This window comes from Serinus canaria, chromosome 8 (genome assembly GCF_022539315.1).
Source record: "Serinus canaria isolate serCan28SL12 chromosome 8, serCan2020, whole genome shotgun sequence".
Classification (NCBI taxonomy): Eukaryota; Metazoa; Chordata; class Aves; order Passeriformes; family Fringillidae; genus Serinus; species Serinus canaria.
In genome coordinates this window covers 26,836,889-26,848,700 of record NC_066322.1, presented here as the reverse complement: position 1 = coordinate 26,848,700, position 11,812 = coordinate 26,836,889, and the positions used below count along the sequence as shown (strand labels likewise).

The window sequence follows — 11,812 nt, the reverse complement described above, 5'->3', positions numbered from 1 at the left end:
CAAGCCCTGTCCTCTAAGGCCTTCAGGAAGGGCAAATCCTCACAACAGCCCCCAACAGTAGCGATCCAAAGTGGAGTTTCAGGTAGGGTCCAGCATGGATGGTCCATGTCAGACCCTCATGAGGGGAGAGAAGGGCTGAGTAACTGCATCCTGCAGTAACTGCATCCTGCAGCTCAGCTCTAACTCCTCCTCCCTCATTGCAGGGAGAACTTGCACCTTGCCATGCAGAGCAGGAACTGCTCCCACTGTCTGCATACTGCTGCCAAAAGAAGGTTGGACAGCAGAGAAAAGGTGGTGAGAAATGTCACTAATCTCTGTGCAGGTCACTTTTCACTGAGTTAGATTCTGTCATCACTGTGTCATTCTTCACTGGGGTCAGCACTGAGTATTTGTCCCTTGTCCCTTTGATCCCCCTCCACTTGTGACACAACAGCCCTTTGGGTCCCATTATAGTGTGAAAGCTGGGAAAACTTGGAGGGTGCTGGGACCATCCATCCCAAATGCCCTGTTCCTGGCAGCCACCATGGAATCTGCAGTATCAGTAATAATTCCTTCCATTTCAGCCCAGAGTGCTTTGCTACTGAGCTGGGCTAAGGAGGGTCTTGAAAAGTGGGCCAAGGTCCACAGAACTCTCATTTCCAATCACATCAGCAGGATGGAGCTGAGTAAGGACAAGGAATTCATGCTGGCTGCAGGAAGAACAGACAGGTAGCCAGGTCTCATGCCTACAAGGAGGATATTTGATCTACCCCTACAGCAAAAAGCAGGAATTTAATACATCTTCTGGAGACATGAGGATATTTAATCTGTGGGACCAGGAGAAAGGTGAAGGGCAGCAATGTGAGATGGGTCCTAGCAAGACCAAGGACTCTCCTCTCCTGACACTCGTATCTCAGCGTAAGCAAATTGCTATTCCATCTGCTAATGGATCTAAGCAGCAGCTGCTGTTCAATGTAAAGTAGCAGCACACATCCTTGGAAATCAGTCAAGGTTGTACACTTGCATCCTTCGGGCAGGAGGACTCTTGGAGGGGAGTTTTTCCCAAGGAATTTCCCAAGGGAACTGCAAGAGTGGCAGGACAGGCTCCAGAGCCCTGTGTGCTCTGTCCAGAGTGGCTGGAAAGGGAGAAGAATTTGCACATTCACAGACACAGTTTTACACAGTGGAGTAAGGTGGAATTCTACCTCTGCAGGGTAGAACACCTGGGCTTGTGACAGAAAAGCCCAGAGGTGGCCCAGTTGTTGCTGTATTATCCCAGTGCCATGCAGGGGCTGGAGTAAGAGCACACGGGGCAGGGCCAGCCCCAGGGCACTGCGGGTCTGCTGTGGGCATCCTGCAGGCTTCAAAACTATGGAGAAAGAATGATTCTGTGAAATGCAAATAGAGAGACTTTGCCAAAACACCCCCTTGAGTATGGATTTTACACTCAGTAAGTTCACTGTGGGAGGTTTTCCCATTCACTATACATAAGATTTCATACATGTATGAAGAATAAATATAAATATCTTAGAATCCAGCATTTGATGTGAACCTGTAAATAATATCCCTCTGCATGTTCATGCCTCCAACTCTGCAGCTTTGGGTTACTGTGTGAGAATGTGTAATTTAGGAATGGTCTGAACAGGAAAACCGGGCTGATCACATTCCCTGTTTTGGTGTGAGGGGAATAACCACAGTAATTAATACATGGGAACTCTCTTTTCACCACTCAGTGAAAAACCCACGGCTAAAAGAAGCAGAGAGCAGTTCTCTGTGTCTCCACAGCTTGTCGCTCTCTCACTCCACAATGCCAGATATTTCCCAGCCTCAGGAGGCAGGAATTGAGCCTTTTCCCCTCAGCCCTTGGTTTGCTCAGGCTGCTCCCAAACATTTTGTCCCAGTGGGAATTCCTTCCCCTCCACCCTCTGCACTAACACAAACACAACCCGAGCACAGAAAAGAGGGGGACTTGAAATCAGTATAAGTTTACAGAGTCCAAACTGTTTAAAGTTAAAGTTTATTTGTATTCTTTGTAGGAATATCAATAAAAGTCCTCAAATGTATCTATATCTGTACATATTACAAGAAACTTCAAAAATTATTCACAGAACAAAAATAAATCTTCTTTAGAACAAACCCAGGCAATGAAATGCAGAAATGGATATCAGAGACCAAACAGTCCAGTGCTACAAGCATAAAAATACGGCTTGAAAAACAAGTTTATTCCTTTTTAAAGGTGTACTTTGTTGAAAAAAAAATAAATTATTTAGAGCTATCACTGTAGAAGAGTTCTGTGTAGTAACACTCTTATTAAGGCCCTTGAGACAGAAAATCTATTTTTGCAGGTAGGATTCCTGGCAGGCATGATCTGTAAGGACATGCTCACTCTCCTGGGGGTTAACTTACTGTGGAGAAGGAAACATTTAAAAACATCACCCTAAATTTAACCCATTTTCCTCTGGCAGACCATGCCCACCACTGATGGAAATGCACGTCATGGTTCAACTGGGACAGGAATTGTTCTCCAGGAACAACACGGACATTTTTGCAGACCACAAGCAGAATTCATCACTTACACAAGTAAGTATTGCTGACACATTCCATGGACATGGCTGTAAAATTCATGGACTTCTAAGTTAAAAGCTGGTGGGTTTATGCAAGCATCAGAACATGAAATGAATATATCATGGGGGGAAAAACTCACAGCCAAACCAAAGCAATTACATGAATGCAAAATAAACTCCATTTCTTTGATTTATTAGATGGATAAATAATTTATTAGTGGATACACCTCATATTCTCTAACTAGAAAATACACACATCCCTTTCCATGTTCCTATAGATTCCCTGCCTGAGTTATGCCACTGGAGAGGAATGTGGCAAAATGTGTAGCTGTATGGATCTGTGCTTTTGTAAAAAGCTGCCCATTTTGGATACACCAGGGAAGTAACAGTTGGTAATTCCTAGATGTGAAACCTATTTCCCCCCCCCCAAAAAAGGCCTGAATTCCTAGAGTTATAAAGAGCAGGAATTTACAGGATGCTGCCTAGGCCGTGCTCCCTCTGTCCTCTCAGAGCCTGTCTCTTGTCACCCTGCTCACCTCACACCCTGCAGACACCACACACAACCTGCCAAGAGGCCACACACAAGAGACTGCTCCATCTCCCTGCCCTGCTGTGCTGGCTTCAAGCTTTCCCTGAGCTCTCAAGAAGCCCAGGTGACTTTGAGGTTTGGAGAGAACCCTCCTAGAACGGTACCAACGGGGCCAGCACGGACTGAGACAACAAGATGGGGTGACTTTCCTGTTCAGTCTGAGGAACATGAGTATTCCTCCTCCAGGCTATCCAATCTTTCCTGCACTACTTCATCTCTTCCCCAGTGAGAGCAGCAGCTCCTTGCACAGCATTAGACACAGCCATCAGCCTTTGCTCAGAGTGTGAACACAAAGCCAGCTCCCCATCACACATTGCACCATTTACTCCCTCAGAGCCCACTGGCCACAAGTCTAAACCCAAATGTAATGAGGCCCAGGCAGGGCTCCTGCTCCTGAACAGAGCATGGATTTTATCAGTATGGATAAAATAGAAACTGGCATTTTCACATATTGTCAGCTTGAGGCGGCTGAAAGTTTTCTGGGCTGCTTGGTAACAAACTAGGAGAGACAGCTGCCTGCAGGACTCAGGAGCAGTGCTTTGTGCTGCAGCAGATCAATTCCAGTCTAGCAGCACTGACTCTGCAAACCTCACCCCTCCGGGGTCTGCAGGCAGTGACCCCTCGGTGGCAGAGCTGGAGGAGCATGCCTGGCACCTGAGGGGAGAAACTGGAAAAGCAGAGAAACAACCAGCCTAGCAATGAGCTCTGAGACCACAGAGAGGGGTCAGGCTCTGAGAGAGCCACTGCTTCTTCCTACAAGCATTCTACAAGCTTGAGAAACACACAGGAGAAGGTACAGTAATTGGAGTGATGCACTACCAAAGACCTCACCAACAGTGGGGCAGGGATTATTTCCCCTCTAAAAATCCAGGCTGAAATGCTGCCCCTACTGCAGAAACCAAAGTGGACACTTCAACATCAAACCACACAGGTCAGCCAGCGACCTCTGACATTACCAGAGCACTGGGGAGCTCTGGAGAAAGGTGTTTCCCAAAATAATGCTGGAATAACTCTCCTAGAACAACACATCTGCTTCTGCCTTGTTCTGTCAGTGCAGCCCTACGGGCGTTCGCTCACAGCACACCCACATCACCTGCACCGTGCCACAAGGGAGCAGTTCACATGCCCATCCCAAAAGGGATGGGAACACAATCCCCCATGCTACAGCTGTGCAATTACAGTACATGGCTACAGGGACATGCAGATCCCACAGAAAGAGCTCACAAAAAGGTTTGTGTAAAAGAGGCCCTCATATGACAACTCAACACAAACTGGAGAAGTTGCTACGGCTGTGATGCCTGAAGGGAGAAAGGAGAAACTCAAAGGCACAGTTTGAGGAATAAAATATCAGAGGTCAGCAAGGATCTAGAGCTGGAAGACGGTTTGGAAAGTATGGAAAAGTAACCACTGCTGAGCCAATGCAGAGCACAACCCCAGGTGTGTCAGTGCCACCAGCACAGAGTCCTGGCTGAGCAGCCAGAGCAGCTCTGATCCCAAAGAGCCAAGCATTAATCCCAAATCCCAGCTCACTGCTGTGCTCCAGAAGGCCTGGCTAGGATTGATGCACACACATCCTACAGCACAGGGATCTCTGTACTGATGCACAGAACCCATGGGGGTGGTGATGGTAGCTTGAGCCTCGTGACACCAGAGCACACACACTGCTCTGCCACCTCCTGCATCAGCCACAGGGCTGGGATGAATTCATTTCCAAAAACCAGGCAAACTTAGCAACAGACACCAGGTTCGGGTCTTGGTATTGCCAATAATTCATGTGCAGGGAACTGGCTTAGACACTCCTGCATTTTTCGTGAGACAATCCCACATTGAGGCACCTCTCAAGGTTTTGTCTCAAATTGAAGCAAATTTTTCCAATTTCCACAGCATGTGAGAATGGTTAATCATACTCATTGTTATCAGTATGTTTCTGTAATTAACAATTTCAATCAGTGCTGCAATACTTTCATTTACTGTGAGGGTTTGAGGGCTAGAAACGTGCAGCACAAGCTGGAAGTAAAAATTCACACTTGACTCCAGAATCTGAGATTAAAAAAAAAAACAAACCAACCCTCTCTCAGATTAAATATTGTGACACTTGATGAAATCATAAGAATTGACAATACCAAGCCATTTAGTGTTCATCTGTTACAGGTTGTGAATGTCACTGTCTCCCAGGAAAAGGTCACTTTGGAGTGATATCCCATTCACACACAGTCTGGAATCATCCTTCTAAGAAACACAACTGAAAGAAACTGGAGACAAAAATTTAGTCAAAACTCCTGAAAAGAGCGTACAGAACTGAAAAAAAAAAACAAACAAACACCCTTTAAATTATCCAGAGAAAGGAAAATTTCAGCAGAAATGGAAGATCTTTCAACAAAGGTGCAGAAAGCACCTTTCATTGGTTCTACACTGGCTAAGAAAGTGGCTGAAACAGTGAAAATAAGCAAGCATTAAAATACAGAAATCCTCTAGAAAAAGGGACTTTTGCATATGGAATTTCCTGTGCTGGGCATGGGCACCCTTTGGTTAGCCCTTTCCCGAGAGGATTAACCTGTCTGTTCCTGATGGAGAGCAGAGAGGGAATTCAGGGTGCCTCTGCAGGGGGTGTATAGTAGAGATTGGCTAGAAATCGTTAAAAAAGTATTTACAGGTCTGTAAATCCTCCAAACAGAAGAAAATATAAAACTGCATCAGAACTGGGGTACAAAAGAAAGAATCCTACCACAAAATCCTGCAGATTCCCTCTGTCTGACAGGAAGCCTGACTGTGCAAATTCCAGGAATCCAGCTTGCTGCTTCCACTTTGTACCTTCTTCAGAAAGACTGTTTTATGACAGAGTCCTATCGGAAGTAGGTACAGGACACAGCAAGAGCCAGTTCTCTTGCTAAAACATTTGCTATCAAGTTTGCATTCAGCTAAAGACCAGCTGGGGAAGAGGGGAATAAACCCAGCTGGTGAGTTTTCCTATGGAATTCATTTCACTCCATTCATGTCCTTTGATCAGTCAGTTGCTGCCTCGGGTCCACCCGCTGCTCACGTCTCTCACCCACAACACACACGCACACACACCCCCCTCTTCCTCCTCCCAGGACTGCAGTGCTTTCAACAAGAGAAAAACAACAACATCAACAATAACAGCAACAACAACAACAACAACATAATAATAATAATAAAAAAAATAGCAATAATTAAAAAATCTACAGTATTCACTTCCTTTTGGTATATTACATTGGCATTTTCTGTACACAACCCAAGAGCTCCCTCTATTTACACAGTGATCCACAAGGACTTATTCTGGGGAGCCTGGTTCTCCTGGCCCTGAGTGGGGAATTAAAGCCCACCCTTCCGAGTTGCCTTTTCAATTTTATTGAATGTACAATACTATCTTAAAACAATTTAAAATACAATTTTAAAATACAACTCTAAAACAATTTTAGAACAATCTTCAAACAATACAATCTTCAAACAATACAATTTTCCTTTTACAGAAGAACTATGTGCAACAATCAGTGACGGTGAGGGGTCTTGGCTCTGCTCCGTCTTGCTCTTCCACGGAGGTGGTTGGCAGCACCTGCAGAATTAGAAACTGCTGTTCTTAAATTCACCATTCTCCGTGATGGAAAGCTTGGGAGGGTTGCCATTCCGGACGTGCATGGTGTAGCGCTCCTTTACCTGCGTCAGGGCACTCATCAGGCGCGTGTTGGCCGAGTCCAGGAACACGATCCGCTTCTCCTGCAAAGACACCCCACAGTGTCAGAGCTGCCGCACGCCCTCGCTGGGAGCAGCCTGGGCTCTGGCAGAGGCAGCTGGGCCAGCGTTCCCTGGCCAGATGGGCTGTCTGCCTCTTTCTGTTTTCGGGGTGCCACGGGCTCCTCTGCGGCCGCTCCGGCCCTCCAGGGCTTTTTGTGCGATGAATCCGAGTTACAGCAGGGAATTGATCCAGGCACGGAGGCTCCACCCAGCCAGGCAGGGTTTTGCCACAGGGGAGTGGGAGGGGGTCGGTGTTAATAACAATGGTAGCCAATTTCCATATTACATTTTAGAAGTATGTTAGAAAAACAGAAACAGGCAGCAGAAAATAAAAGTGGTGGGGAGTTTCATCTGGCAGAGAAAAGTGCAAGTGGTATCTGCCGACCATTGTCTTTGTGCTTTGGATGGAGTGTGCTCAGAGTAAACTCATGGGATGCTTGAAATAAATAAATAAACAATAATTAAAAAAAAGCAGAAAATGGCAGCCTGCGGTGACAGTGCAACAGCAACACAGAGAAGCAGCAGCCAAAGCTAACGCTGAGGGTTACTGGAGGTGAGAGGGAGAGGGCACTGTGGGTGGAGGGGAGATGCCATCGACAGAACACAAAGAACAAACACGGAACACGCTGCTCCTAAACCCATTCCAGCTCGGGGGGCTCCTGGGCTCCTCGAATGCACGTGCGTGGTTGATTGTCCTTGCACAGAACGTGCCAGCCTCCACTCAGAGCAGACAGCTCAGGGATGTGTGCTGCTAAATTGACATAACTCATGCCCAGACCCAGCCTGCTAACAGTGGGATATCTGCAGTGGGATACAGCACCGGAGGGGCAAGCTAAGGACTGGCTGGTATAATCAGAGATGACAATTTCCATCTTTCCCCCAGAAAACAATAATAATGCAGCTGCAGAAAGCAGTGCTAGAGATAGCAGGAAGGTAACTGTACTCTCTATGCCAACAGCTGATTGGCTTTTGTTCTTTGAGAAGGGAAAATGTCTAATTTGCTCAACCAAAACAAGTTGCAAGTGGGAACTCTTCCCAGTCTAGCCCATTGAGAAACAAAGTGGAGGGAAAAATGATGCACAGAAGGCATAAACATTAAGGAATAGTTCAGACACACTGCTCAGGAGACTCACGTGCTACCACAGCCCCTTGGGATTCAGATCTCAGCACATCAGTGCGTGCTACAGCACTAATCAGCAATGTCTGCTTTTCTCAGTGGGCACCCCCACAGGGCTGAGTGCTTGGGTGCAAAAACAAAACAGAATTTAAGTCCTGCTTCTGTTACAGTCCTGAAGATGCTGAGCTCTGTGTAAAGCCAACAGAGGAGGAGGAGGCACGAGGCACAGCCTGCTTTAGCCCTCATCCCAATCCAGCTGATGGGAGCAGGGAGAACACGGAGCCAAGGAGTTACAGGCCTCTCCTCCCAGGCTGAAATGAGCCCTGCAGAACACAACTGCCTCAGAAGGAATGTGCTCCTCAGCCAGGCAAAGCTCCTACTCCTCCGACTGTATTTCACCTGGAACATACAATTTAAAATGAAAGTTTTCCTTCTGAAACTTTTCCTGAAAAATTTCTAAAAAATCTTTCCAAAGAGTTGAGAATGAAGGGCTGGGTGTTTACAGACACTGCTGAGCACTCACTGAGCCAGTCTGCAAAACAGCTGGAAATCCACACTTGGATAAGTCAATCTGAAAAGCACAAGGTTGGTGAGTAGAGGCATCTTCTCACTGAAAGGAAAATTGGATCTACCAGGCACGTCTCTGTAACATGCTCAGGGCACAGGGAGCAGGAGGAGCTGGAATGGGTAGGAGGTCAGTGTGCTGGGCCAGGACTGGGTACTGCTCAGCTAGAGAACTGATTGGGTTTACTTGCCTGTTGGAATTATCTCATCCCCATTTATGACCTGTAATTTAACACAGCGGAGATGTCACTTGCAATAGCAACCTGGACCAGTTCTCTTTGCAGCTGCGCCGCTCCGAGGAGAGAGTCTGGCCAGACCTATCCCTGCTTAGGCTCCAGAGCCAGGAGAACAGCTCATGTGCATGGGGGCAGTGCTGGGAGCTGCACTGCACCCCTCAGACCATCCCAGGCCCACGTCCCTAAGCACAGGATCCCAGGTCACTGCTGCTCCTGGCAAGCTGTAACTCTTCAGCTGGCGCGACAAGCTGGGTCCCAGCCTCACACGATCAATCTCACACAAAAAACCACCTTTCCTTTTCCAACCACTGAAGGACTCAGACTAAATAAAATCTTCCAAGCAGGACTTCAAGGGATTGCTACAGAACCCAGCAGACACCTGGGCTCCCCTGGTGAGTCTGTTCCGAATCTTTCAAGAGTTTCCTCCTCTGCTCAGGTACTCGAGGAAGGACAGTGACAACTGCACTTTCCCCATACACTGCCTGACAGTGAAGCAGTTGAGGTTTGCCAGTGACCTTGCTTGACCAAGAAAAAGAGAAATCATTAATGCTGCTGTTTTGCTCCTGTTTTTTCACGGGTTTCCACCACAGGTGATAAATGCTGCATTGTTTGATGAAGTGTGGCCAAGGACTTGCACCCTTCCATCCCTGAGGGTCTGAAGGTCTCACAGGTCAGCAGTGGTCCCCTCTGCCAGCTGGTGACACTGGGATCACAATGGTTTGTGCTCCACCTTGCTAGCCCATGACCAACACCAAGGCCAAGAGCCTTCTGGCACACAGGTAACAAGACTCAGTCACAATCTCTCCCCTCCAAAAATCACTTTGCATGTTTGCCCAGTTTCTTCTTGAGGCAGATGAAAAACACATCCACCCATTGCAGAATCCAGGCTGCTTCCTGGATGAGCTGCCATTCCATGCCTGTAACAGCGTGATGCCCAGACTGTGCCTATCTCCAAAAAACACAGCTCTTTCCTGCTTTACATTTTCCCTACAGTTCCACAGGAGTTCAAATATTTCTAATACCCCAGTGCCATGTTTAACCATGTTCAGCTGAGACTCCCACCACCACTCTTTGTGTAGGGAATAACTTAGGCTATTCCTGAAAAAAATATTAAAGGAAGTTTCCATATGGAACTACTGAAAAGCCCAGAAGCAGGAAAGAGACTCTCCAAATGCAAATACTACAAATGCAACACGGCAGGCAGATATAAACCAGTCCCAGGTTCTGTTGTGGGATCAGCACAGACACAGAGGAAAAGCTGGAATGACCCCACAGGATACACCCACATGCACTTCCCACTGGGTTCCCCTCCCCACAGCTGCCCAGGGTGACTGAGGTGGGAGCTGCAGGTTTGTGGGAAATGGGCATTTCCCCAGGACTGCTGGGGATGGCCAGTGGGTGAAATGCCACAGGTGACATTCCCAGGACAATGCTCTGTTGCAGCATTCTCTTTCCTGGACTCCACTGTCCAAAGCCATGCTGTTGCTGGCACAGCTGAGATGCATGCACATGGCAGCTAAACTATGCTGAGGTGAGGCACAGCTTTCCCACAGGCACCAGGCTCACACTTGGAACAACATCTACACAATGCACTGCTAATCCTTCACTCCCTTGGGATCTCACAAAGCAGCAAAGGTTCTGGAGATGTGATCAGTCCTGGGATTTGTTGCCAGGCTGCCTTCAAAGCCCAGGTCAGACAGTATTAAATAAAGCCCATAGCTGTCTCCCAGAGGCAGTAAGTGACCCGTGTCACACTGGGGGCTGATACGGCTTGGAAGGTAGAGAACAGGGCTGGGGCAGGAGAGAGGGGCCAAGAACGGGTTCTACACACAGGTTCTGGGAGATCCTGAGCTCTTTACCTACCTGTGCATCAATGATTTTCTGCTTTGCATCAATGACTGCTTGCATCTCAGCGTGATCCTTTTTCAGCTCCTCTTCAACAGCCATGAGTCTGATCAGCAAAGAGAGGGACAAATCAGGACAGTTGAATATTATTCCCAAGTATTTCAGGTACTCTGGCCTGTTGGTTTGACTTCTCTGCTTCTCCTGGCTCTCCAAGAGAAGAATTCTGCTGCTCTCAGGAAAGCTTATCCCTCCATATGACACTCCCAGTTGTCCAACCTTGTTATTTTCAGAATGGACATGGCCAAAAATGCCACTGTCCTGAAAAACTAATTTCATGTACAGATTCCAAACAACAACAAAAATAAACACCTAGACTCAGAGACGTAAGGTAAAAATTCCTAAATATTTTCTTTTACCTTCCTGACAATCTCAGGCAAGTTTCCACACCTGCATCTCCATTTCTTCAGTTCTAAGGATGGAGTTGCCATGGGTGCTGCTTGTCAAGTTTGGAAAACCCAGTCCCAAGCCTTCTAAAGCCTCACCTGCTGATGATACTTTTCATCTGGCTGTCCTTTTCCTCCTGCTGCCTGCGCAGCCTGTCCTCACTGTCTTCCAGTCGAGATTTGTAGTCTGTGAGCAGCTTCTGCATCTGCTGCTCCTGCACCAGGAGCCGCCGCTCGTACTCCTCCAGCCGGCGGCTGGACACGCGCAGGCGCTCCTTCAGCTTGGCGATCTCCTGCTCGTACTGGGGGGCCAGGGAATCAGGGGCAAAGGAGAAAAAAGAAGAGATTGGACCCTATAATGCTCTGCTGCTCTTTAGGGGAGTGTTGGGGCTTTTTTTAGTGAAAAATAAGCTGATTGAAGTAAAGGAAGTGAGAAGCCAACATAGGGGGCAACCACAAGGAGCATCCAGCTGCTCCCACGCTCTGGGGTATCACACTGCAGCACAATTCCAGCAGTCAGAGGGCTCCTCAGCCCTGACTGGTCACATCCTGCCTTACTCCAGACTCCAGCAGTTCTCAGGCAGATGCTGCTAACAGTGCTCAACTGCAGAAATGGCCTGGGCTGCCCAAACTTACAAACCCAGGCCTGTGTAGGACCCAAACAACTCACTCTTCAGGACCTAAGCAATCAGGGCAGGTCAGAGCAAACCAGTCACTGCAAA

At 47.6% G+C, this 11,812-nt stretch overlaps 1 protein-coding gene across 10 annotated transcripts in view; it reads right to left on the bottom strand.

Moving 5' to 3' along the window:
* Nucleotides 1-1,980: 1,980 nt before the first annotated feature.
* Nucleotides 1,981-11,812, bottom strand: part of RASAL2 (RAS protein activator like 2) — a 189,418-nt gene continuing 179,586 nt past the window's right edge. For 8 of the 10 annotated variants that reach the window (XM_050977175.1, XM_050977174.1, XM_018911986.3 and 5 more), the window contains 3 exons: nt 11,190-11,392; nt 10,666-10,753; nt 1,981-6,867 (listed from right to left, as the gene is read on the bottom strand). In XM_050977175.1, coding sequence (XP_050833132.1) covers nt 6,715-6,867; nt 10,666-10,753; nt 11,190-11,392 — 444 coding nt within the window. In that variant the 3' untranslated portion in view covers nt 1,981-6,714. The other 2 variants (XM_018911987.3, XM_050977173.1) reach the window with 2 other exon arrangements.